The sequence below is a fragment of the Larus michahellis genome, chromosome 15, assembly GCF_964199755.1.
Source record: "Larus michahellis chromosome 15, bLarMic1.1, whole genome shotgun sequence".
NCBI lineage: Eukaryota > Metazoa > Chordata > Aves > Charadriiformes > Laridae > Larus > Larus michahellis.
This window is the reverse complement of record NC_133910.1, coordinates 9317072-9342656: the sequence shown is the minus strand read 5'-3', so window position 1 is coordinate 9342656 and position 25585 is coordinate 9317072. Positions and strand designations below refer to the sequence as shown.

Here is a 25585-nt window from a genome sequence, read left to right as displayed (position 1 = left end):
GGGGGAAACCAGGCACCGGTATCGATAGAACAGGGGATCGGGCAGACCGGGAAAGGGGGAACCAGGAATGCGGGAAAGGGGCACCGGGCAGCTCGGGGAGGGAGCGGTGCAGCCCCGGCACCGGGCAGCCCCCTCCGGGCCAAGCAGCCATCCCCGGTGCAGGGAAAGCCCGGACGGCCCCGGGGCGGGATGGCGGCGCCGATTGTGGGGCCGGTGCCGCCGGCGGGCCGGGCCGGGGCGGGGCGGGCCGGGGGGGCGGGCGGCTCCTCCCCGCCGCCGGGCCGGGCCGGGCGGAGCGGGCGCTCGGTGCGGGCGCTCGGCGCCGCTCTCGCCATGCGGGCGCTGCTGCTCCCGGCGCTGCTGCTCCCGGCGCTGGCCGCCGCGCGCGGCGCCGCCACGGTAAGCACCGGCCGCACCGGGAGTGGGATCGGGGCCGGGGGTGCGCACGGGAGCGGGCGGGGGCAGCCCCCTCGCTCCCCGCGGGGTCGGTGCCGTCGGGGCGGGCGGTGCCGGTCCGGAGGGCCCGGCGGCGGCAGCGGTGGCCGCTGTGACCGGGAGGGCTCCGGGGGGGTCCGAAGGCGGGGGCGCGGCCCGGCGGTGGCTCCCCCCCACTTCCCCCCACCGCCTCCAGCCGCACCGACCCGGGCAGCGAGGGGAGCGGGCGGGGGTGCCCGAGAACCCCGCCACCCCCGCGGGCAGAGCCCGGCCCCGGGCCGGCACCGGCACCGCCACCTGCGCCAGGGACCGAGGAGCGTGTCCCTGGGCCGGGGCTCCGGCTCCGGCGGGCGGAGGCGGTGTTTGCCTGCAGCGGCAGGTTCTGGGGCGGCGATGGCTGGGCCCCCCCGGAATCCCCCGGCTCCGGGGCGGGGGATGTTCCCCGGGAAGGGCCGGTGCCGTTTGGGGGCTGCGGGGGTTCGGCGGAGGGAATGCTCTGGGCTGCGGGCGGGCTTGGGGGATGGAAGGTGCCCAACGCCCGGCGCTGCCCTGATGAGCTCTGCAATTAGCGCCTCCGTGCCAGAGAGAACAGCCCGGACAAGATTTCCCCCGCCGAGATGAGCAGAGCGTGGGAGCGGGACGCGACAGCGTCGGGGAACCGGGCTGGCGTTGGGCAACCGGGCTCTCACGTGGATCCAGCAGCCCTCGGTTCCTCGGCTGCCCTCCTGCGGGGGCCGTGTCCACAGCCGGGGCACCGGGAGCCAGCCCAGAGGGATGGTGGTGGGAGCAGCCCCCAGGGAGGAAGGGCGCTGATGCCAGGATCACCAAAGCGTTAAAAAGCCAAGATTTTCCGAATCATTTAGTGGAACAAGATGAAAACACAGCTGTTGTTGGCTTGGGAGAGGTGTTGGGGGGAGCCCCGCGCTGGGGGTCCCAGCAGGGTTTCAGGGGTGATGGTGTCTGAAGGACCCTGGGATGCGCAGCCCACGGACCCGCGTGGGGCTGTCATCACCTCCCTCCCTCCTCGCAGGTGCTGCCCCCCGTTCTTGAAGGTATTTTCTCAGTTCTTGCCATTTGGATGAGATCCCATCAGTGGGCATTCGTGTGCCTTACAAGTGTTTCGCATGGTCGTGTCCCCGTGACCGACACGGGACACCCCAGCAGTGCCAGCACCCGGGGCCTGGCTGCCGTCAGCCACGGCCAGCTCTGCCAGCCCCGCTCTGCCTTGGCTCCCCGTGCTGCGGAATGTGTTCAATGCGTTGTGCCAAGCCAGGGAAGAGGAGGAAGAGGAGGGCGACATGGTTTCCCTCCTGTGACGGCGACATGCCTTCCAGCAGTGTGCGAGAGGCGTGCAGCACAGCAGCACGCTTATCAACACAGCGTGTTTTCCTCCCAGACAAGTCCTCTGGCAGCAATCAAAGGACAGCTTAAAAGCTGGCCAAGGTTCATTGTCAAAGGTCCCTTTTTCTCCAAATAATGGCACAAACTCCATGTGCACATGGACGCTCTTGCAAGAGGTCCCAGAAACCAGGCAGTGCTGGGAAAATCATCCAGCTCTTAAAACTGGGAGTGAGGAAACCCCCAGCAAAGTGCAGGGATGCTCCCGCATGCCAGCCGTGGGTGCGCAGCCCCGCTGCGCAGCTGGGACTCGGCTCCGGAGAAGGGGCAGCACCCGCCTGTCTGCATCCTGGGTTGGGGTCTGCAGCAAGCGGGGGGATTCAGGGAAAGAACCACCCGGGTACCCCGCGGGGCTGCAGCAGCCCCCATGAAGGTTTCTTAGGGAGCTGTCAGATTACCACCCTGAGCAGCCAGTGCAGTGTGCTGGCCTTCAGCAGGGGCTGCCTCGTGCCCCCAACGTCCCAACCCACCCGCAGGCTGTTGGGGAGTGGGTCCTGTGTGCCCCAGGGCGTGCAGGCTGTTCCCGTGGGGTTGGGACACAGCGGGATGATGGATGCCCGGGCGATGCACCGAGGCGGGGTGACCCTTGCGGAATGGACTGTGCGGGGGCCTTTTTTTTAAGACTTCCTTGTTTACAGCCTTTTCTGTATAAATAGAACATACGGTTCCTGTTTAAGGAAGCCGTTTAAAAGGCAGAGCGAGGTTTAATGTTACTACCCCGCGTGAAGGCAGGCGGCTGCCCCGGCTGTGTCGCAGCGAGGTGTACGCAGCGCCCAGGAAGGGGCAGTCGGTCTCCCCCAGTCCCCAGCGCCCGCTCGCACCTTGACCTGAGGTGAGCGGACTTTTCTGTTGCTGCGCGGACGCGAGACAAAAGGGGCTGCTGGCCCCCGGGCCGCTGACTGCCCGTCCTGCTGGCTGCCCGCCACGCTGCAGCCTGCCCCGGCTGGGGACCAACGGCTGGGACACGAGAGAGAATGGCTTGAACCGGGAGGTCTCCGGGGAAGAGTTTGCCCCTTCGTGCTGTGGGGGAGGCTCCGTTTGCTGGGCCCCGCCGTGCGTTGCGCAGTGTAAACAGCTGCTGGTGGGGCTGCTCCGGGTGCATTCGCTGCGCACGGCTCCCGCCCGCTCGCGCTCCACCTCAGCGGGACACGCGGGGCCTCCGCGCCAGCCGTGCCTCCCGCTGCGGCGCTGCCAAGGGCGGTGGGAGGGAACGCACAGCCCGCGGCCGCCTGCTCCCACGGGAACCAGCTTCCAGCGCAGGCAGTTGCAGCCCTTCCCTGCGGAAGGTGCCGATGGCAGGCGGGATCGCGGCGTGTCCCCGTGCTTCAGGCTGTGCCGCGGTGGTGGTAGTTTCAGCGGTGGTTGGTGCTTGGGGTGTTGGTGGGAATGGGGGACCCTGGCTGGGAACTCAAGTGGGGCTCCTGTGGGACACACCGGGACCTCATGCAGGTCTCCTACAAGGATGCGTGTCCACTCTGGGACCTCATTCAGTGCCATGCACACGGAGGGACAGAGCTGGTGGCAGGGACAGCAGCCCAAGTCTGGGGTCCAGGAGCAACCCGGGTGCATGCGGAGGGGCCGGCAGCTCGCCGCCAGGCTGTGAATTGTCCTGCCTGTTTGCACAAGCACCGGCATTGCCGTGGGGAGGTCAGGGGGGCCAGGGAGGTGCGAGGGCCTGGAGAGGTGGTGTTTGGGGAAAGGGTCCCGCTCCCTGCTCTGCTGCTCCCTGCCGAGAGCCTGATGAGATGCTGTTGGATTTACAGCCCTCTGGGATGCCTGGCGTTTTCCTGCCAGCCAGCGGGACCTTCGTTTCCCTTTGAAAGAGAAGGCTTTTTTGAAATGCAAAATGCAGGAGGTTTTGCTGCATCTTTAGGAAGGGAAGCTCCTGGCCCGGGCTGTGGGGAGCTGGGGGTCCCTGCACGGAAAGCCACTTCCCCAGGTGCCGCCAGCACATCGGCTCGGCTGGGCACGGGCAGAATGGCGTCGGCATGGCCATGGGTGCTCCCTGCAGGCACGACATCAGCCCTGTGTGCCTCTGCCCTTTCCCACGCCGCGCTGTGCTCCAGGGAGGGTGGGAGAGCCGGAGCTAAACTCATTTCCCAGCTCTGCCACCGTTCTGTTTCCCAGAGTGAGTCAGAGTCCCTATGGGCAGAGCCCTCTCCCTCCGGGGTCACCACGCTGCCTCTCCCCTTTCTCCCACCCTCCCGCGTGCTCAGAGCAGACGCGTCCCTGCGCACAGGCAGCCAGCACAGCCTGGCCGTGCTCCCCGCCAGCCCAGATGTCCCCCAGAGATGCACAGCTGGTGGCAAGGGTGAGAGGGACACGGCTCCCCATCCCGCCGGGCTGCCTGAGCTGCAGCCTTGTTCCCGAGCACAGCGGGGTTGGGGGGAGAACGGTTCCTTATCTGCAGAAACCAGCCGAAAAGCACCCTGGGCTCCATAGCGTGAGTCAGGGCCATGTGTGGAAACAAGGGAGTCCTTGAGTGTGTGCCTGGGGCCATTGCGGGAGTCTGGAGGGGCCGAGCTCACCCCGAGGTGGCTGCGTGTCACCATGAACAACGGACCCTGTGTGGGCACGGAGCTGCGAGCGTGGGGGGGACAGAGGCGCTTCTGGGGCTCCTCGCCACTGTCCCTGCTCACTCGGGTCTGGCTGGAGGCTGGGAAACAGCTACAGAAATGGGACCAAAGTACCTGGGGAACAAAATGCTCTGGTGGCCACGGGGGTGAGCAGCTGCCTGAGTTTCGTCACCATCACCCAGCTGCAGAATGGTGGGACAGGGTGCTCCGGGACAGACCATGCCCCACGCTCGTCAGGGCATGGCCGGGAGCCCCAGGGGTGATGGGAGACCTCTGGGCATGCAGCAGATAGGGAGCCGACTGTGATGGCTTGCTGGGGTCGGCAGGGCCCTGTGGGACACGCGGGCAGGTCACCAGGCTCACTGGCCGCCCCACTGCTGCGTGTCCCTGCAGGCGCTGGGCGAGGCGGACCAGGTCCGGATGACCTCAGAAGGCTCCGACTGCCGCTGCAAGTGCATCCTGCGTCCGCTCAGCAAGGACGCCTGCAGCCGCGTCAGGAACGGCAGCATGCGGGTGGAGGACTTCTACACGGTGGAGACGGTGAGCTCGGGGTCTGACTGCAAGTGCTCCTGCACCGCGCCCCCCTCCTCGCTCAACCCCTGCGAGAACGAGTGGAAGATGGAGAAGCTGAAGAAGCAGGCACCCGAGCTCTTCAAGGTATCTGCAGACATGGTGGGACCGTGGGCTGGGGGGCCCAAGACCCCCTCCTCACATGCAGGAGCCCACGCTCCCTGGCCCTGCCCCCAGGGCAACAGAGCAGTGCGGTTCCTGCGCTCTGTCCGTGAGCGGGGATGGGGACATGTGGGGGTGTCCGCAGTGGCTGCGCAGCCCTGCCCCATGCCCTGTGCCCTGTGCCCCAGCCCCGTGCCCCAGCCCCGCTCTCCCTCTGCAGCTGCAGTCCATGGTGGACCTGCTGGAGGGAACGCTCTACAGCATGGACCTGATGAAGGTGCACTCCTACATCAGCAAGGTGGTGGCCCAGATGAACACGCTGGAGGAGGTGAGTGAGCTCTGGCAGGCACTGTCCCTGCAGTGTGCCCTGTCTGGCTGCTCGGGATCGTCTGGGGATGCCGTGGGCTCCCTGAGTGGGGCTCCACACCTCTCCTCTCCTCCAGACCATCAAGACCAACCTGAGCAGGGAGAACGACTTCATGAAGGAGAGCGTCCTGCACCTCACCGACCAGATGAGACGCTACGAGAACTACTCCGACATCATGATCAGCATCAAGAAGGAGATCTCCAACCTGGGCTACCAGCTGCTGCAGAAGGACGCTGCCGCTGTCCCCGAGAGCAAGGCACAGGTACCCCCGGGGACACAGCCCCTCGCAGGCACGGCTGGTGCTGCTGGGCTTCTCCTGCCATGGGGCAGAGCCGAGCTCCCCCGGGCTTGCGGCGGGTGCTGGCAGCTCCCACGCGTGCATCGGGGTGCACCGTGCCGGCAGCTGAGGGCTGGTGCCTGTGCCCGCTGTCCGTCACGGCGTCGGGAGGGGAGGAGAAGGGATCTGACCGGGCTGTGCCCCCCAGGACACGGCGGGTGGCCGAGAGAAGGAGGCAGGACGGTACCCCAGCACCCGCAAGGCACTGGGGGACAGGGCAGCCCCCCGGGCGCCCAAGGAGAAGCAGCTGAAGCTCGAGAAGCCCAAAAAGGATAACACGAAGGCCAGGGGGAGTGCGCAGCCTACACCCAAGCCCAAGCCACCGTCACACCAGCAAACCGTGGTCCGGGGCATCACTTACTACAAGGCCGGGCAGGCGGGGGCGGCGGAGGGACCAGCCGGCAGCCGCGGTGAGTCCCCAGCACGGGGCAGGGGTGCGCGGGGTTGGGGGCACCCTCCTGCCATGGTGCTGCTCGGCAGGACGGAGGGCCAGGGGCTGCTCCCGCCAACACACCGACCCCCGTCTCGTCCCCCTGCAGAGAGCCCTGCGAGGGGGGCAGCTGCACTGGAGCGGCAGGAGGAGAGGGGCCCCCCGCCCCCCCCAGCTGAGGGTACCCCGGCCCAAGCCATCAGGCGGGCAGAGACCACTGTGCCCAGCACCACGGCTGCGCCCAGCACCGCCCTCATCCCCCGCACCACCACCCGCAGCCTCCCCCCAACTGTCCTCGGGCAGGGGGCTGACGGCACCGGGGGCCCTGACACACCAAACAGAGGTGGGTGAGCGCGGGGGCTGGGAGGGGGCACCCACCCCAGTGGTCCTGGTGCCCATGGCCAGGCTGGGCCAGCAATAGCCCTGCCATGGCAAAGGGCTTTCCGGACCCCATGGAGGCAGGCTGCCTGGGGCAGGGGTAAGCCTTCCTCCTCCTCGGTACCCAGTGAAAGAGGTGGAGTGCGAAGGCACCATCGAGTCGGTGGAACCCCCCACGGAGCACCACAGCTACGGGCGCAACGAGGGGGCCTGGATGAAGGACCCGGCGGCCAAGGATGACCGCATCTATGTCACCAACTACTACTACGGGAACAGCCTGGTGGAGTTCAGGAGCCTCGACAACTTCAAGCAGGGTGAGGGCTGGCAGCTGAGCAGGTGCAGGGGCCCCGGCTCCTCCTGGGTGGGTGCCCAGCACCGGGCAACACCGTCTATGCTGGGTCCTGGGGTGGTGGGCAGCTGATGGGGACCTGCGCCGGGGAGCACCCATGGGACAGTGAGGGGGACACAGGTCCCCTGCCACTGCCGGCTCGCTCGGGCCATCATGCATGGGACCCCAGTGCTGCAGGGGGTCCCAACACTTCTCCTGCCCCCTCGCAGGCCGCTGGAGCAATCTCTACAAGCTGCCCTACAACTGGATTGGCACCGGGCATGTGGTGTACAGAGGGGCCTTTTACTACAACCGTGCCTTCACCAAGAACATCATCAAGTATGACCTGAAGGAGCGGTACGTGGCGGGCTGGGCGCTGCTCCATGATGTGGTGTACGAGGACACGACACCCTGGAAGTGGAAGGGCCACTCAGACATTGACTTTGCCGTGGACGAGAGTGGTCTCTGGGTCATCTACCCCTCTGTGGACTACGACTACTCGCAGCAGGAGGTGATCGTCCTGAGCCGCCTTGACCCCGGGGACCTCTCTGTGCGCAGGGAGACCACCTGGAAGACGGGTCTGAAGCGCAACGCCTACGGGAACTGCTTCATCATCTGCGGCATCCTCTACGCTGTGGACACCTACAGCCAGAAGGAAGGGCAGATCTCCTATGCCTTCGACACGCACACGGACACGGAGGCAGAGCTCCGGCTGCCCTTCCTCAACCAGTATGCCTTCACCACGCAGGTCGACTACAACCCCAAGGAGAAGGTGCTCTACGCCTGGGACAACGGCCATCAGATGACGTACGGGCTCCGCTTCGTGGTCTGAGCGCCCGGACGGCTCCCAGCTGCACCCCTGTGCCCACCCTCCGCCGTGCCCGGCCGGGGCTCCCCGTCGGCAGCCTGGCCCCAGCCGCCCCGCTGGGCCAGGGCTGCGGCGACCGCCCGGTTTCCACCCACAGCCCTCCCCACCCGCCGTGCCCCAGGCACCCGCACCGCGCCTGCTGCCTCGCCGGGCAGGGGTGCAGGTAAGCACAGCCCCCAGCACACACCCCCATGACAACGTGGCCTCTGGAGCTGTGGGGCTGCCCCACAGCCGGCAGCTCGGCCGGCATTGCCTTCCCGGGGACGTGGTAGAGGAGCCTGGCCCCACGCCCCTGTGGCACCAGGAGGCAGTCGGCTCTGCGCCGCCGGCAACACGGCAGCACCCGCCCCGCGCCACCGCACTGAGCACTCCCCACACTGCACCCAGCCCGAGCACCGCTCCCCGCACACCCCCCATGACCGCGCGTGTACTGCGACCGCTGGCTGCCAGCGGTGCAAGGGCCTTGATGGCCTGTTGCCGGCTGCTGGGGGCCGTGCCCTCCCTGGGCCAGGCAGGGCCCCCTCGCTGCGGGGCAGGAGGAGCAGCTGCCGATTGCTATTTTAGGAGATGTGATTAAGATGCCTTTGCTTTTGCCGCTCATTAGCTTATTATTTAAATGCATTCACCGGAGCCGCGCAGGGTCCCCTCTCCCGGCAGCGGGTGCAGAGCAGCCTGCCCGCCGTGCCGGGGTGCCCTGCCTGCACCCTTGCCTGTGCCCAGCGCCGGGCAGGGGGAGCACACATGGCCGGGGAGCCGACAGCCCTCCTGCTCTCTGCCTAGGGCAGGGCGAGGGGCCGGGGGCGCTTGGCTTGGTTTTGGTCATTTTAGACGTGAACAGTATTAAAAAAATAACCGATGTGAAAGCAGGCTGTGTGCGCTGTCGTTTCTCCCACAGCCGGCGGGGAGGGAACCACCAGGCGGGCGCTCGCTGTCCCTGTCCCATGGCCAGACGTGCCCAGAGGTTCTGGCACACACGGCTGCTGCTCATGGCACATCTGACTGGCCCAGGGAGGGCACCCCACATCCCCCCGGCAGTGCCATGGCTGTGCCCGTGGGCCCTGGGCTGGCCAGCGCAAAGACAGGCGCGTCCCGAGCGCAGCCCTGGAGGAACAGACCCTGCTGGGTCCTGGGGCAAAGGGGACTTGGCGTTCCTGGGTGTGAGCCGCAGCCCCAGCAGCAGGAGCTGGGAGCTGAGCCCTGTTGCCGGGGAGAGGAGAGCAGCTGAGCGTGGGCACGGCGGGAGCAGCTGCCCTGGCTCTGCTGCAAAATTTGGCAAGCGTGGAGCTGCTGGGGGACCCCGAGGGCTGAGAGCAGCCCCTGCCGCCCAGCTCCTTCCCGCTCCTGTCCCTGTGTGCCAGGGCAGCCACCCCTCGGCACCAAGGAGCCCTGCACACCAGCCGGTGTCCTGCGACACTGCCACCAGGCAGCAGAGCCCAGTGTCCCAGGATGCCAGCATGGCCGAAATGCTTCCTACTGCAAAGACCCGAAGCTGGTGCTGGCACGGGGCAGCCTGGCACCCCCTCCCCTGGCCCCACGCTGACCCAGGCCCAGGTCCTGCTCTGGCTGATGAAGGCACCGACCATCCCTGCCCCTGCCCCTGCCTGTGCCTCGGCCCCGAAGCCCCCTGCACCGGCGTTTGGTGCATCCCTCGCCTGGCCACAAGCCCCCACCACGAGAAAGGAGCTGGCTGACTTTTCCCCGCCCTGAGCTGGGTCCCTGCCAGGCTTTTATCTAGCGATCCACATCAAATCCCTGTCCAAACAATACGGATTTCTGACATTTTTTTGCGGTAAAGTAAACTCCCAGCACATCTCTAATTCCAGGGCTTTGTTGTTCTTCGGCGGGGGCTGCCGCGGCTCTCTGCTGCCTGGCTGCGCCAGGCTGGGCTGCGGGACGCCCCTCCGCTCCCCTCAGGGGGGAAACACGGGGAAGGGAGTAATTAAACCCACGTGGCTGGAGGGCAACGTCACCTAATTGCAACCGTGGGGCCTCCTGCAATGGCACCCCTCTGAGAGCATCCCCCTCGCTGCCGCTAACACCATGATAACGAAAGGCTTTAATTATGCCCACATGACAGGCATTTCATGAAATATGTTCTCCCTCTGATGGCTGCCTGGCCTTGCCCCCAAACCCTGTGGCCGCGTGCCCCGGCTCGGCCAGGCTCTGCAGCCCTGTCCTGCTGCAGCCTGGGGGCAGCGGGGGGGTGACACGGGGCGATGCGGGGTGATACAGAGTGATAGAGGGCAAGGCAAAGTGATGCGGGGTGATACGGGGTGATGCGGGGTGATACGGGGTGATACAGGGTGATACAGGGTGATAGAGGGCAATGCAAAGTGATGCGGGTGATGCGGGGTGATACAGGGTGATAGAGGGCGATGCAGATTGATGTGAGGCGATGCGGGACAGTGACCCTGTGGCAGCCTGCAGCCTCAAGAGGGTTCTCAGCGGCACGGGGCCATGCCGTCGCAGCACAGGCTGTAAAAGCTGCAGCACTGTAAAAGCTGGGGCGCAGACACTGTGAAAGCAGCCCCCAGCTCCCTGCCGACAAAACACCAGCGTCGAGCAAAAACAAAGGGGCTTTTGTTTCCCCGGGGGGGTTATTGTGCTGGGTCCTTTGGGCTTCCCGGGCCACCCACGGCTCCACGCCTTTTTCTCAATCCGAAGTCACCCTGATCCCCTTTTTCTGCCCTGATACGTCAGGGAATCACACCTCAGGTCAGGTCCATGGAAGTGCCTGCTCTGACGCTCCCCGCTTGTGGCCAGACCAGCACATCCCCGTTCCAGTGCTGCTGCACCAGCAGCTGGGCTCAGCGGCTCTGGGACATGCGGAAACCTCCCTCGCTCCTGCTGCTGCCCGCAGGGACGTGGGGCAGATGGGCATGTGGTGGGGGATGCTCCAGCCCCAGCAGCCCTTCACCAGCTGGTCCTTGTCCTGGTCCTGCTCCTGGCTGTGGTCCTGGTTCCAGTCCCGGTCCCGGTCGCAGGCAGGATGAGGCAGGCTGTGGAGGACAGGAGTCCCCAAGCAGGATCTGGGGGGACATGCGGGTCGGGGCAGGATGGGCTCCCGCCGCGCCGGGCGCTGTTGACTTCCAGACATTCCTCCTGTGCGTGGCCGGCACCACCTCGGCTCATAACGTGATTAAAAGATTAAAATCTCTCAGTTCAGCAGCAAGCAGCAAATGAAGCTTGAGACAGGGATGCTGAGGGGCTGCGGTGCCTGAGGCCCCCGTGACACCGACCCAGCTCCCAGGGAAGGGTGGCTGAGGCCATCCAGGCGGGTGGCTGCTGGCGCCACAGCCCCCCCTCCAAGAACACCCTCCCGTGGTCACAGCCGGCCCCTCGGTGAAGCTGGGCAGTGAAGCCCTGATTCCCCCCTGTCCCGGCTGCTTCCTTCCCAGTGACCAGCTGGGGTTGGTTTGTTTGTGGTGGTTTTGCCTCATTCCTGGCCCCGCTGACGGGGCTGGCCCCGCTCCCCCCGCTGCTGCCATGGTGCTGGCATGGCGCAGAGCCACCTCGGGGCCCCAGGGGAGCCCCAGGGGGTGGCCAGCCTTTGGGCGAGCAGGATGCACAGCGGGTAGAGTGTGGCACAGTCCTGCTCCAGGTGACATCCCGGCTGGAGCCCGTCCCTGGCTGCAGCCTGTTGGCACCCGCTGAAGGGGATCGTCCCCTCCTTGCATGGAAAACCTGAGTCTTGTTCCACCATGGGTGCAGCCGGGTGCAGCAGTTTGCTCCCACGGGGAGGGCCCTGTGCCAACCCCCTCCCTGGGGCACGAGACACGCCATCACTCGCCCATGGCCACGCAGCCCTTTCCGGGCCACAGAGAGCCAAGAGCTGCCTGCCCGGGGATGGCAGGGCCAGGACTGGCTGCGCATGGAGCATCCGCCCTGGGAATTGGGCCCTTCCCTCCATTCTTATGTCCATCCGGGGCCACTGACCCGGGGAAGGAGGCGATGTGTGTCCGGCAGCAGGTGGGGGCGACTCCTGGGGCTGTGCCCACATCGCAAACACGCTTCAAAGCCAGAGCCAGCAGCACCGAGCGTCACAGGGATCTATTTTTGTTGCCCTCCCTGACCCTTCCCTCCGTGCGGTCCCTGCTGCCGGTAGGCCCGGGTGCAGCCCTGGCAGCACAGCAGTGCAGGGAGGGGAGGCATTTCCCGCTGTGCCTCTCCCTCCCGCTCCCCAGGGACGTGCCCTGGCTCCCCGGCACAGCGGCAGCGCAGCAGGACAGTGCTGGCACCGCTCCGACCTCATGCCCTGCCAGGGCATCCCTGCCCTCCACATCCCCGAGCCGTGGCTCGCAGGGCAGTGCCTCACCGGGACGGACACGTTCCTGCTGAGACCCACCAGCTCATTGCACCCACGGCCAGCAGGGAGCTGGGGAGGACACGGATGGCGAGGCTCCCCTGGAAAGTGCGCAGGTACCCAGCATCAAACCTGCCCAAGTGCTTCCCCTTGGCCGGGGCTGCGCCAGCAGCAGGGAGCCGTTTCTCTTGTAACCGTGATGAAGCTGCGGCTGGAAGCGCGGTGGGGCTCAGGATGTGAGCGGTGACCAACCCAAACAATGTGGGTCGGGCGAGCAGCAGGCACTGCCGGCGCCACATGCACCTTCCCAGCGCACCAGGGCTGTCAGAAATGGCACGGCGGGGAGACGAGGCATGAACCCATCCCTGGATCAGGGGCGCCTCTGCATCCCTGCATGTCCCCCGTCTCTGGGCTGGGGCAGGCAGAGAGGGCACAGCCCAGCACAGACCCACTGCTCCCAGCAGGGACCTGCTGCAGCAGAGGAGGAAGGTGGGAGGGGCAGAGCACCGGGCACAGAGGCAGCACCCACCTGCCCCCACCACCTCCCTTCTCTGGACCATGTAGGGCACCATCCTGCTCTGCACCAAAAATAGAGCTGATCGTCCACAGGGCCAGTGAAAGATTTACAGGGGGTTGCGACTGCATCATCGCCTGGGGAGGCAGCGCGGCCTGGCAGGGAGCGTGGCATCACGCCCAGCGGTCCTGCCTTCTCCTGGCTGCGACCAGCCTCGCAGGGCCGGGGACCACCCGGCTGCTGCTCTGCCTGGATTCCTCCCAGCACCGCCAGCCTCCAGGAGCAGGGGCTCGGCAGAGGGCTGTGCCTGCAACATGGTGCCCAGCCATGACAGCAGTCTCCGGAGCCTGGCGGTCCCCAGGACCTCCCCGGGGAGCAGGAGGCGCGGTGCCCGTGCCGCAGCCCTCGTGCGGTGCCCCCATCCCATCGGCCACCTGCGCTGGGATGTGTTTGGTGGGAGAACACTGGTGTCACTGGGGACTCTGGTTGGTCTCTGGGGAGCCGTGGGGCGATGCGGGTGCCACGGTTGCCAACCTTGAATGGCAGCGGGAAAGGGCCGGGTGGCGGCGGCGGCCGGAGGGAAGGGAGGGGAGCCGTGGGCCTTGGCAGTGCCGCCGCTGACTCACTCACCAGTGGAAACAGAAATCTGTTCCCAGGCTCACCGCCGCCACCTCCAAACCCTCCCAGTCCCCCTGGCACAGCACGGCACGGCAGCCCCTTGGGGCGGTGGGATGCACCCTGCAAACACCCCTTCCCCGGCAGCACCCCACGGCACAGCACCAGGGGAAGGAGAGGGCTGCCCATGGGCTGCTCTCATGGCTGGGCTCTGCTCACCCCTACGCAGGGGTTTCTCCATCACCCCGCGGATGTGCAGCCAGGCTGGCAGGGAGCCAGGAGGCCCGGCACGCAGCGGCCCCCATCTCCCAGGAGCCCAAGGGCCACCTTTGCCCGGGATCCCCCAGGGACAGCGGGAGCAGGGCCCTGTGGGGCAGCGCCTGCATCCAGACACTGCCTGTATTCATGGGAGCAGCAGGACCCGGGCAGCGTGGGGACGAGTCTTCCCCCAGCCCCGCCAACAAAACAGGCATTCAGGGCAGGGAGCGGCGGCTGCCCCGGGCAGACCTGCGTTGCCCGCGTGGCCGGCGGGATATGGCATTTCCCTGCTGGGCCAGGCGCTCACAACGCAGGTCTTGTTGTCAGCCAGATGCCCCAGACACGCTGCTCACATGCAGCTGTGTGGGGCTGCCTCCCCCCAGGAGGTGGGGGGCAGTGGGGGGCACCTAGAGGTGCCCAGGGGGGTCACTCGCAGGCTCCCAGCCCGTCCTGCCCTGCGCAGCACCCTGCATGTCCCGCCTAGCGCACATCCTTGCAGACTGCACTGCACGCAGAAACCAGGGTCAGCCCTCCATGTTAGTGCTCAGGAGAGCTGCTGAGGCGCTGACCCAGAGGAGGGAGGCAACAGGAGCAATGCCAGAAGCGTCGGAAGAGCTGGGGTTTGCATCCATCGCAGCAAACACCCGCCAAGGGAGGCGGAGCCCGGGCTCTCCCACCCAGACCCTGCACAGCTCCCATCTGCCTCTGCCCCTCTGCAGCTGCCCCCTTCCCCCAGACCTCCTGCCCCTGCCCAAGCTGCAGAATCAGGTCCAGGAGCAGGTCCTGCCAGCTCCCAGAAACACCTTCCGCACTTGGCCGGTGCCTGCTGTGCCGGGGAGTTGGGGAGAGAAACATCTGGTCCTGCTGAATGCTTTCCAGGGCGCACAGCCAGGGCTCCCTGCGCAGTGGCATCGCCCTGGGCCGTGCCCCGCAGCCAGCCGGCGGCTGTTCCCCCTTCCTCGTCCCCGCCCTGGAAATTATTTATTATTCCTGGGAAGCCTGCTCTAATGCTGAGGGACATCTTCGGTTACAAGGGAAAAATAAACAGTTTGAGCCTTGGAGGCCCTGACGCTCTGCAGACACCGGTGCTAAAGCCAGGGCCGGCATCGGCAGCTGCACGGGGTCAGCACAGGAGAGCAGGGGGGTCCCCCGGAAAGGGGCTCCAAGCACCCCCCATCACACGCAGGCAGCACCATGCCAGGGGGCGCAGACCCCACGCTGCCCGGTCGCCCCTGGGGTGCCGTGGGGGGTTCTCCCTCCCCGCCACGCTCAGGCCAGGGCCACCCCGGGGCCATGCAGATGCTCCTCCACACACCCCCAAGCACGGCCAGCACCGCTGAGCAAGCACGGCACAGCATGGGCACAGGCTACGGGCCAGCACGTTTACCTTGGTTTTCTCCTCTTAGCTGTTTTTGCTCCCCCCCCCGCCACGAGATTTGCAGCCAGAGTTTGCAGCCAGCTGCTTTGCAGCAGCAGCTTCGCCAGGGAGCCGGGACCTCCCCACCGTCCTCTGGGGCTGGCAGGTAAAGCCGGAATGGGCACAGACCCCTGACCGCCCTGCGGAGCTGTGACACAGGCCAGGGCAGGGACCTGCTGTGCTCCCACAGTAACAACTGTTCTCCACCTGTACCCCAGAGGAAGCTCGCGCTAGAGCCCACCGCCTCACCTCTGCATCCATCCAGACAATCAGCACGTTGTTCCCGATAATTTAAAGGGCTGCTTGTCCGTGGGACGTCTTCTGTGATAGCACAGGGTAGTTCTGATGAAAGGGCTGGACTGGTTGGTTTTGCCACCCTGCTACGGGTGGCGGAGCAATTCAGCCCCAGGATTTAGTGCGGTGCCAGAAACCCATTTACCTCCTGAAATCTGTGGTGTGGACTGTGCACAAACCGGAGCTTGAGCTGTTCTCCCAGATCAGCTCCCGCTTCAGCTTCTGGGCGCAGTCCTGGCATCCCAGCGAGTGTCTGGCAGGTCACCTACTCCCCCTCCCGACAGCAGAGCACTGCACTGGTGTCCCCTCTCCCCAGGGATTAGTTCCGCACTCTGCACAGCCACCTCCTGGGCCGGAGGCAGAGGTGGCAGCGCACTGAGCACCCTCTCTTTTGTTCTCCATTCACAAGGATGTATAGAAAAGCTTTGAAAATACAGCAGATTGTAATCAGAACCCCCATTAGATACTTGAGAAGTTGTACAAACTGATTTGCCTTCAAAGGTAGCCTTGCTCTGAGCAGGCAGCTCCATCTCTGGAACTGCCCCCTGTAGAACTGTAGACACACAACCACCAGCAAAACCCTCCCAGCTGGGATTTCAGGACGTTCGGAACTATCGGCTTCAAACTGCTGTCCATTTTGCTCTGCAGCTCAGGCACATGATTTGTCTTCTCTGGACGCAATGCTACTATCCAAACCTGCGATTTCTCCTTCGAAGTTCAGTACCTGCTAATTAGGATTTTTTTATCCCCCCCCGCCCCCTCCTTACTCACTAACGAACAGCACTTTAGTGACCTGTACCACAGTCGGATCTTTCAGAGAGAAGACCCTCCCTAGGCAGTGCTGCTGCTCTCCCGGCTCCGGGGGGAAGGTGACGGCCATCTGACAGCGCACTCTGATGTTAGCGGAGGCTCTGCAGTGCATCCACCTTCTTCCTGTCACCCAGCTCACGCTACCCAGGAGCCCGCTCTGGAAGGCGATCAGGGCAACGTTACCTGTGTTCGCTTTTCCGCATCAGGAACGCTGGTAGGAGCCATCAAGCTCCCCCAGGACGCGCTGCTGGAGGAGCGTGGGGTACACCATGCCTCTCCAAAAGAGACACCCAAGCTCAGCCGGGCACGCTCTGACAACGGCAGCCTGCCCAGTTCCCAGCACAGGGCACCAGCCTCTCCCTCCCCTCTTTCAGGCACCAGGACAGAGCGTGAGGATTGGGATCCTCGCAGCGACGAGCTCCTTCTTCCGGAGGGCCGTGTGTGCTGGGTGGAAAGCGTGTGCTTCTCCAGCAGCTGATGGAGAATTGCAGGATACTCAGAAATGGTAATGCAAGCACTTTGTAACCCTCCCTGCTTTCACAGTAACACCAACGAGGGCCAAAGGGGCCAGTTCCCACAGGCAACACTCAATCTTACAGCATGCTTCAGCAGCCCGGACCCACGCCGAGCCTGAGCCCGGAGCCGTGCCAGGCTGGGGCTCCTTCCCTGCCAAACGCGTTGTGTTCAGGTCCACGCCAAGCTCCGAACAAAGCTATCACACAGCCAGGATTAGCATCATTGGAAAGCTATTCCTCGTTATGGCTCAATATATGGGAAATTCACTTTACTACACATAATTGGACCTCTCTCTGGTTAAAACTTGTTTGAGGCTCAAAAGTCCTTCAGATCTACGCTAAGTTCCCCGAGCAGAATTAAAATCTTTTTCCTAAACAGAATCTGGATCCAATCTAAGGACTCCCTAATGGGTAGAGAATTTTTCACATTAGACTGCATTAGCTGCATTAACACAAACCATGACTGCTGCATCACTGATGCTCGAGCAGGACTACATAACTTCCTTACATCCGAACCAAAAAAGGCCTTTGGAATCACACCACCATCTTTCAGTTCCAAACAACTCCGTGGGGGACAAAGTCAAACCATTTAACTAGTTCTGTGCTTCACAGGTGAAAGCGTGGAACTGTGAGACCAGGGAGTGCCTTGTAACTTTAGAGGTAAAAATCTTCTAGTTCAACCCGTTTGTCCTCAAGTCTGGTTTCCTGACTTTATTTGACCTCAGTGAGTCTTCCCATGCGCACAGGAAGAGCCCTTGGTCTGAAACTATCACACCCGCTGTGTTTTCCTAACACTGAACTGGAACTGAGCTTCCTCTCTTCCCATGCCACGGCGTGCAATGCTGTGTGCTAACACCAGCCTGGCTGGACTATTTTCACCCAAAAGAAATATTGGCATTGTCCACTGGACACACATCCTCATTCCACTCCCATTTCCCAGTGCGAGCGCAGCGCCAGCCTGTGGATGCAGCACTGCAGCCTTTGTGGGTACTGCCTGCCAGCACCCCCGCGGTCCTGCCACAGGGCCCCGTGCAACTGGGCACCGACAGACCAAACGCCCTCCATGCGAAACGCACCTCTGCTGACAGGGGTGTTGGGTGGTGCTTTCCCTTCACCGCGAGAGCACCCTCCTACTGCCAGAATCATAGGGTTGGAAGGGACCTCTGGAGATCATCTAGTCCAACCCCCCCACCAGAGCAGGGTCACCCAGAGCAGGCTGCACAGGAATGCGTCCACCACCCCTCTGGGCAGCCTCTGCCAGGGCTCTGCCACCCTCAAAGGAAAGAAGTTCCTCCTCGTGTTTAGGTGGAACTTCCTATGCTCAAGTTTGTGCCCATTACCTCTTGTCCTGTCCCCGGGCACCACTGAAAGGAGCCTGGCCCCATCCTCCTGACACCCACCCTTTAAGTATTTATAAGTGTTGATAAGATCCCCCCTCAGTCGTCTTTTTTCCAGAGTGGAGACCCAAATCCCTCAGCATTTCTCCATAAGAGAGGTGTTCGAGTCCCCTCATCATCTTGGTAGCTCTCTGCTGCACCCTCTCCAGCAGCTCCCTGTCCTTCTTGAACCGGGGAGCCCAGAACTGGACACAGCACTCCAGATGCAGCCTCACCAGGGCAGAGCAGAGGGGGATGATGACCTCCCTCCACCTGCTGGCCACACTCTTCTTGATGCACCCCAGGATGCCATTGGCCTTTTTGGCCACAAGGGCACATTGCTGGCTCATGGTCATCCTGTTGTCCACCAGGACTCCCAGGTCTCTTTCCACCGAGCTCCTCTCTGGCAGGTCAGCCCCAACCTGTCCTGGTGCAGGGGGTTATTCCTGCCCAGGTGCAGCACCCTACGCTCGCCCTTGTTGAATTTCATCAGGTTCCTCTCTGCCCAACTTTCCAGCCTGTCCAGGTCTCTCTGTAAGGCAGCACAGTCTTCTGTTGTGTCAGCCACCACCCCCAGCTTTGTGTCATCAGCAAACTTTGCTGAGGGTGCACTCTATCCCTTCACCCAGGTCATCGATGAATATATTGAACAGGACTGGGCCCAGTACTGACCCCTGGGGAACACCACTCATCACTGACCTCCAACTAGACTCTGTGCCCCTAATCATGACCCTCTGAGCTCTGTCTTTCAACTAGTTATCTATCCACCTTACTGTCCATTCATCAAGCCCACTCTTCCTAAGCTTCCCTATGAGGATGCTGCGGGAGACTGTGCCGAACGCCTTGCTTAAGTCAAGGTAGACCAGATCTACTGCCCTCCCCTCATCTATCCATCCAGTCATGCCATCATAGACGGCTATCAGAAGCTGTTTGACAAGATGAAATCAGCTACAAGTGGGAACAAACCTGGAAGATAACACTGGAACCCAGCTTCCCGATGGACACTGAAGTTGTTTCCAGGAAAGGAGGCTGCTGCAGCCCCCTGGCCACCCCTCACCACAGCTCCAGCCAGTGGTGGTCACTGGTGACCAGCCACCCCAGGTGCCTGCCCAAAGCGGGGCCGGACAAACCACAGCTGACGGCACCCACTCGAACCAGGGACAGACATTCTTTGGTGCTACAACTAGTTGTGCAGAGATCCAAAACAAGTGCTGATGGAATTCTTTGGTTTCAATGAAGTCCACTAACACCTCTCAGCAAATTAGTTCACCTCCATAACACTTAAACACTGGCACAACACAAAAACTTACTGAAGCAATGAACATTGACTCGCTGTTTTAAAGTGATCCGTTTTAAAACAATCTCAAGTGAAATACTTTTTACATGTTAAGCTGCACCAGCTTCACAGATCTGTACTCATCTGCCTGTTCTTCGAAGGGAAAAACGATCTTAAACTGCAAGTTACATTACTATTTTCATTAGCAATAAGAGTTCACATAAGCTTCCTGTGAATCCTCTGATTTCTTTTCACAAAACTCATTTCTTTATCCCACCACTACTAAAAAAAACCACCAGTGACAGCTTCCAAACAAAATTCTATTTAATGAGACATACTCAGCCAATATAATTAAGAACTTGCGGCACACTGCAGTTCTATGCCTTGATGGCATATTTCCGGAGAGGGTACAAACGTTCTTTTCGCTGCTGTTTTTTGGTCTTCAGATTTTCTTCATGCTTATTTAATCTGCGTCGCATGGCACGAGTCTTCTTCGGCCGCAGATCAAGAGGCTTATACTTTTTGCCCTATTTGCATAAACACACAACAAGTTGAGTTTGAGAGACTGCGAGGTAGCAATCAGGTGCCTGAACTCATCGAGAGCTGAGTTGCCTGTAAGAACAACCTCAGCAGCAGTGCTTTAAGCTTCTTTTTATTGAGACTACCATTACAATCTAAAAGTTTAAGAGCACTTCTCTCCACTGGGAAACACGAGTTGATTCCAACTTTTGTACCAGTTGTTCTAGCTTTGACTCAGTTTTAAGTAATGCTTAATCTTACAAGCCCCACTTTTCCAACACCTCTTGAAGAGTTCTTTTTGTCCTGCTCTATATAACTCAAACCCCAAGAAATAATAGTCTAAAAATTATAGCAACTTATTGAGGTAAAGTATTCCTCGGTCGCCTGCAACATTATTAAAATTTAGCAGAATATCTTCATTTCTGGAAGCTGCATCTTCTGGAAAGTATAGTACAAACCAGAGGGGGGATGCTGCCCAGGAGACTCTCCTGGCAAAAACAGATTCATACCGAGTTTACAAAACTCGGGCGAGTATTACAATAATATTTAAAAAAGAAGTATGACTAGAGACCTTTGATACTGAACATAAATGAGCATTTTTTTTCTTGAGTGTGAAGCTTCAAAGTAACAATCTACAAAATTAGTTCCTTTCTACAAACGATGCATTTGAAAATAGCAAGAAAAAAACCCCACTATGCAAGATGTTTAGACTTACCTTGTAAAACTTCCTCAAGTTCTCCTTCTGGGTCTGATTGATAACAGTTAGGACTCTGGCAATAGATTTGCGCACCACGCGTCTGCAGGTGGAAAAAAAAGTCTGTCTCAGAACATACTAAAAGACAAGTACCAGAGATTTAAAGCCCAGTATACCGAAAACGTGCACATCCTACAACCAATAACATACATTGTACCACACTGCGGCAAAACACGAACAACTTCCGGCACATCTCAGCTCAACATCTCTGAGCAAAAAGACGCACAAACCAATTTTCAAGCCTACAAATATTTGTTCCTCTGTCGCGTTACCGTCTTCTCTTGTGTTACAGTACAAGGCAGCCCCACAGACTGCGAAAGCGCCCCTCACCCCACCGCAGCCCACACAGCGAGCATCCTCACGGTACGGGCTGACACCGCCGCTCCCGCGCCCCTGCCAAAGGCTCGGCCAGGCTCCCCCGCAGCCTCCGCCCGAGCCGACACACCCAGCGGCCCAACGACGGGCCGGACCGAGCCCCACTTACATCTTGGAGAGCTTGGAGGCAGCCCCGCCGGTCACTTTAGCCACGCGAAGCTGCGACAGCTCCACCTTCAGATCGTCCAACTGCTTCAGCAGCTCCTCCTTCTTCTTCCCCCGCAGGTCTCGGGCCTTGATCTTGGCCTGCGGACGGCGGACAGGTCGTCAGCCCCGCTCCCTCACCCCGCCGCGCCCCGAGCCCGGCAGCGGCCTTCCCCCAGCCTCCCGCTGCCCCTCAGGCCCCACACCGCCGCCCGCCCCCATGTCCCCCCCCATCACGGCGGGGCCGGGCCGGCAGCGTGCGACAGCGATGCGGCGGGCTCAGTGGCGCAGCCGCCGGCTCGATGCGGGCGCGGATGACGGCGGATTGCCGCAGGAGAGGCAGGGAGGCGCTCACCATGATGGCGGCAGCTGCGCGGCTCAGGCCGGAAAGGACGGAAGCCGCGCGGGGACAGGACGCGGGGGGCGCTGCCGGACGGAGCCTACCAATCCGCGGCCGGGCGGGGGGAGGAGCCTACGCGCTGCGCACCCCCCGCGGGCAGCGCGGTGGTAGCGGCGGGGGGCGCTGACAGGCAGGCGGCGGGGCAGTGCCGCCGGCCCCGGGGCAGGGGGGCTGCGGCCCCGCGGGAGACGAGGGGCTGCTCCGCGCCGCTCTGCCGCGGCGGCTCGGTGCTGCTGTCGCCTGCTCTTCCCGCCGCTGGAGCCCTGTGAGAGCGGGGCTGGTGTTCTGGTGCTGGCCGAGGTGCGGCACTCTTACCCCGGCAGCGGTGGGGACGTGACGGCGGGCGGGGCGGGAGCGGCGGCGGAGCGGGACCGGAGCAGGGCCGTGCGCGCAGGTGGCCCGGCGGGCCGGGCCGAGCTGGGTCCGGGGCGGCGGGATAGGCCGGACTTCCCCGCGCGGTGGCGCCACCACCCGCCGTATCCAGGTAGCCGCGCCGTGCCTCAGCGGCCCCGAGCGGGAGGGCCGGGGGGGTCTCCCGATTGACGGCCTGCGCCGCCAATCAGAGCGCGCCCTCGCCGTGAGCCCGGGCGCTCCTCCAATCAGAGGGGGCGGGGGCGGGGCGAAGCCGGCCCAGACTAGCGTGAGGCGGCAGCCGCACTCGGCGCAGCCGGAGCCTCGGCGGCGGCGCTGGCGGCTCTGCCTGGGAGCTGGCGGAGGCGGCGCGGATGGTGAGAGGAGCCGCCCGGCAGCGCCTGCCCCGCACCGGCCCGGCCTCCAGGTGCGGGGGGCGGAGCGGCAGCGCGGGCGGGCGCGGGGCGCGGGCGGGGCGGCGGCGCGGGCGGGCGGGAGCGGCGGCGGGCGGCTCAGGGCAGGCCCGGCGGCGGCGCGCCCCTCACCGCTGTCTCGCCCCCGCAGAGCTCCAGGCCCAGCGGAGAAGCCCTGCCGCAAGAGGAGGCCCAGGTATGGCGGGAGCGGGCAGCGCGGCAGGTGTGGGCGGGGGTGGCCGGGGCTGCGCCGAGCATCCCCTCCCGGTGGGCATCTCCCGGCGGCGGGGCGGGCGCCTTCGGGGCAGAGCCGCAGGTTGTCCGGGAGGTCTGTGCCCTGTGCCGGGTGGCGATGGCGGTGGAGGCTGCCGAGGCCCTCAGCCTGGGCACACGGAGCCGTGCCCACCACTGCCTTCGCCGCTAATGGAGAGGAGAAATGCGATGTGGCACGTTTTCTGCCTAGGCCTGGATTCGCGGCGTAACTGCAGTAATTATGAAAACGGCCCCCTCTTTATTAACTTCTCCATTCGATATGTTACCATCCCTCTTGCCACCCTGCCTCTCCCAGCTGGGGCAGCTGTAGGTGTTCAGCATGCCTTGGACAGGTACCTGCATTTCTGCATCAGCAAATGAATCCTTTCAGGTGAAATGTTGCTGGGTTTTACAAGAACTGTCGGTGCACGGCTTGACGTCCAAACTGCGAGTTCAACGGAATCATCATGGATTTGTTCTGATTTTAAACTTTTATCTCAGCAACTCCTCCTTTACCAAATTTTTGTTTTGTGCTGAGAAATGCTTTGGACAATAGGTGATGTGAAATGCCCTTGGGGATAGAAGCAGGATGATTGTTATGTGTTGTCATCACCCCAGATTTCTTGTCCGCTACTGGCTATAATAATGTCAGTAACCAAAAGCTGCCCCAGATAAAACATCTAGGATCAAGACTGCAGGTTTTCAGAGTCCAGGTCTAATCCCCCACTACAGAATAGGACCTGTTTTTGTCAAAGTCTGAGTTGCACTTCTGTAATTTAATAACGAGGCGCCAAGCTTGCTTGCTTAAGCTGTGTCTCGGCTAAGCAATTCTAGTCCTCCAACCTACAAAATGGATCCCTTAATATAAAAAATCACTAGTTTTTGCAAGAGCTGTCCAAATGCAATCCATAATTCTCAGCATCTTGTCTAAGGTAATGCAAAACAGCAGCGTTGGACTAAAATGCTAGTAGAAGTGAGTCTTCCAGCACACGTATGCTCTCCCACCGTTCCTGCGAGCACCAGAACCGCAGTGTTGGTAGCAAGCTTCAGAAATCATAGATCATCATCCTGGTGTGGATCTTGCTGTGAAAGTGGGCAAATGCGGTGACTGCCCGGTGCATCTTCTCGCCTGGTGTGAACCCTGTTGTGTAACGGTTGTAACTTCCCTTGCTCAGGCTGTTGAGGGAGCAATTACAAAGCGTGACACCTGACTGTAGATCATGTTCCTAGAAAAAGAGATGCTTTGTTTTCAAATCAGATAAGTGAGTCTCTTTTAAGATGTTTTGATAAACTGGATCACAATTTATGTTAAATGAAAGAAACAATGAGTCACTTACTCGTGCAAAGAGCATAATTCTCTAATCATTCTGGGCTGCCAAAATAATGCAGATAGCATACACAAATGTGATAGCCAGGTACTTTGCTACAGAAAATATAAAAACCATTCATAGAAACTATACGGAGAGAAGAAATATTTTGCTGTGCTACAAAGGAGATTGTGGTCATTTTATCTTGAAATACAGGTGCAATATAGTATCAAAATTCAATTGGCCCTTCCATGTCCCTTGTGAGCATTGGAAGATTTTTATCACAAGGATGACTATTTGGGCTAAGCTCTACATGTAAGAATGATGCAAACAACAGCACCGTGTTCTATGTTCACCATGCTCACTTGAGAAACTAGATCTACAAGTGATAAAATACTGAAAGTGCCTAGCAGTGGGAGGAATACATGGCTTGCCTGTATTCTTATTCGTTTCTGTGTTACTGTTTTATTTGGTGGAGGGAAATAATAAAAATGGAGAACAATAAATCAAAACACTGAGACTTTTATACCCTGAGTCAGTTCTGCATTGCAATGAGGTTGTGTTGTCCGTAATGTTGCGATGGAGGCTCAGATTTGGGAAGGTGGGAGGACGGGGGCTGTAGCTCTCCCTCCTCTGCTGCCAGCGCCGCTGCTGTCACATGATGTGACTGCACAGTCCCCCGCTCCCACTGCAGCTGCGCTCGCCATGGCCTCTGCCAGTCAGATTTCACCTCTTTTTGCATCACTTTTATTCTGGTTTAGCTCTGTGTGCTTTAAATGGAGTTGTTGATAAACTGCCGCGGTATAAATGGGTTGTGGGAATTCATTTGGTTACGTGGACAGATTACTTTGTTGGCTTATGTTTTATTATGCATGGTGTGCTTTGGGCAAGGAAGGAAGAGTTCTGGTGTGAACATCTATTCTGAGATGATGCCTACCTGAATAGCTAAAACTTAACTGTATTTTAAACAAAAAAAAGGCAACACCCCCTCTAGGCCCCCAAAGCATGATACAGCTATTGGAGTCTTATCACAGAAATCTGTGTGTTGATACCTTTTTTCGTGGACCTTTTTGTCGGTTTTTTTCATAGAAATGTTCGGTTGGAGCAATCTTTGTAGAAGGAAAACCAGGACCTGTACGTGCAAGTTATATATTAATTTTCTTTTATATTCTTGTATAAGGACATTCCGCAGGCTTGGCTTTTTGTAGCCGAGTAGCTCTCTTTAAGCACATAAGCTCTGTTCTGTATATGTAGTTTAGAAACAGAGATATGGAACGGGGTATGTGTTGCAGCAGAAAGAAGCAGTTTAAAGGAGTGGACCAAATTGTGTGTGGGAGCTGGATTGGAGGGTCAAATAGAGGTCTGTTTCTATAAAGTATGTAAGTTAGTTGCCAACACAAATACTACCTAGCAGTTTACATGTGCTGAGAGAGCGCAGTACAGCCCTGCAACAGGAGTAGAATAGAATAACCATCAATCGTTCCCTGAGGATGTCAGTCAAGAAAGGAAGTGTGCGATGCCAAAAAGCCTGGATGGAACAGCAGGTTTAGAGGAGTCATCGTTTGAAGTATTTTTAATTATTGCTATTATTATAATGGAACACAGGCTAGAAGCGGAATTTCTTAAATATAATTAAAGCAGAAGTCAGCAGAGGGATTTCTCTGCTGTGTGGCAGAGGAACGGTCCAGGAGCAGCTCCTGCCTAGGAGGGTGAATTCCCAGAGCAATGACGCTCTCCATGCAATTCCCGAGCTTGCTGCCAGTGTACCGCCAAACACCAGTTCGGAGGGAAGAAGTGAACTGAACTCATCAAAAAGCTTTCCCCAGCTTGTACTGCATTCTCTTTTGTCAGAGTGAGTTTCCAGTTGGAAAGCGGCCACTGACACCTTGGCTGAGAATGCTAA

At 60.9% G+C, this 25585-nt stretch overlaps 3 protein-coding genes across 13 annotated transcripts in view; 2 read left to right on the top strand and 1 right to left on the bottom strand.

The window, feature by feature from the left end:
• Positions 1–276: 276 nt before the first annotated feature.
• OLFML2A (olfactomedin like 2A) lies at positions 277–8652 on the top strand. Its single transcript, XM_074608803.1, has 8 exons — positions 277–399; positions 4803–5066; positions 5302–5409; positions 5525–5710; positions 5934–6195; positions 6325–6558; positions 6722–6907; positions 7152–8652. Exons 1-8 carry the CDS (start codon positions 334–336, stop codon positions 7751–7753), a joined length of 1908 nt encoding a protein of 635 aa, XP_074464904.1. The 5' UTR covers positions 277–333; the 3' UTR covers positions 7754–8652.
• A 10821-nt stretch (positions 8653–19473) lies between these two features.
• RPL35 (ribosomal protein L35) lies at positions 19474–21770 on the bottom strand. Its single transcript, XM_074608361.1, has 4 exons — positions 21315–21770; positions 20925–21061; positions 20402–20483; positions 19474–19694 (listed from the first exon to the last, which is right to left on the bottom strand). Exons 1-4 carry the CDS (start codon positions 21315–21317, stop codon positions 19545–19547), a joined length of 372 nt encoding a protein of 123 aa, XP_074464462.1. The 5' UTR covers positions 21318–21770; the 3' UTR covers positions 19474–19544.
• A 205-nt stretch (positions 21771–21975) lies between these two features.
• Positions 21976–25585, top strand: part of SCAI (suppressor of cancer cell invasion) — a 44044-nt gene continuing 40434 nt past the window's right edge. For 2 of the 11 annotated variants that reach the window (XM_074608359.1, XM_074608350.1), the window contains exons 1-2: positions 21976–22137; positions 22275–22319. In XM_074608359.1, the coding sequence (XP_074464460.1) occupies positions 22085–22137; positions 22275–22319 (98 nt within the window). In that variant the 5' untranslated portion in view covers positions 21976–22084. The remainder of the gene's footprint in view (positions 22138–22274; positions 22320–25585) is intronic. The other 9 variants (XM_074608352.1, XM_074608353.1, XM_074608354.1 and 6 more) reach the window with 7 other exon arrangements.

Excerpts from the sequence above, each read along its gene's own strand:
- RPL35 (XM_074608361.1), bottom strand. Across the intron at positions 20,484-20,924 it reads GCCTCCAAGCTCTCCAAGAT|ACGCGTGGTGCGCAAATCTA; the intron begins GTAAGTGGGGCT and ends TTCCACCTGCAG. Across the intron at positions 19,695-20,401 it reads ACTTGAGGAAGTTTTACAAG|GGCAAAAAGTATAAGCCTCT; the intron begins GTAAGTCTAAAC and ends TTATGCAAATAG.
- OLFML2A (XM_074608803.1), top strand. The coding sequence starts at position 334 with ATGCGGGCGCTGCTGCTCCCGGCGCTGCTGCTCCCGGCGCTGGCCGCC. Across the intron at positions 5,067-5,301 it reads AGGCACCCGAGCTCTTCAAG|CTGCAGTCCATGGTGGACCT; the intron begins GTATCTGCAGAC and ends CTCCCTCTGCAG. Across the intron at positions 6,559-6,721 it reads CCCTGACACACCAAACAGAG|TGAAAGAGGTGGAGTGCGAA; the intron begins GTGGGTGAGCGC and ends CTCGGTACCCAG.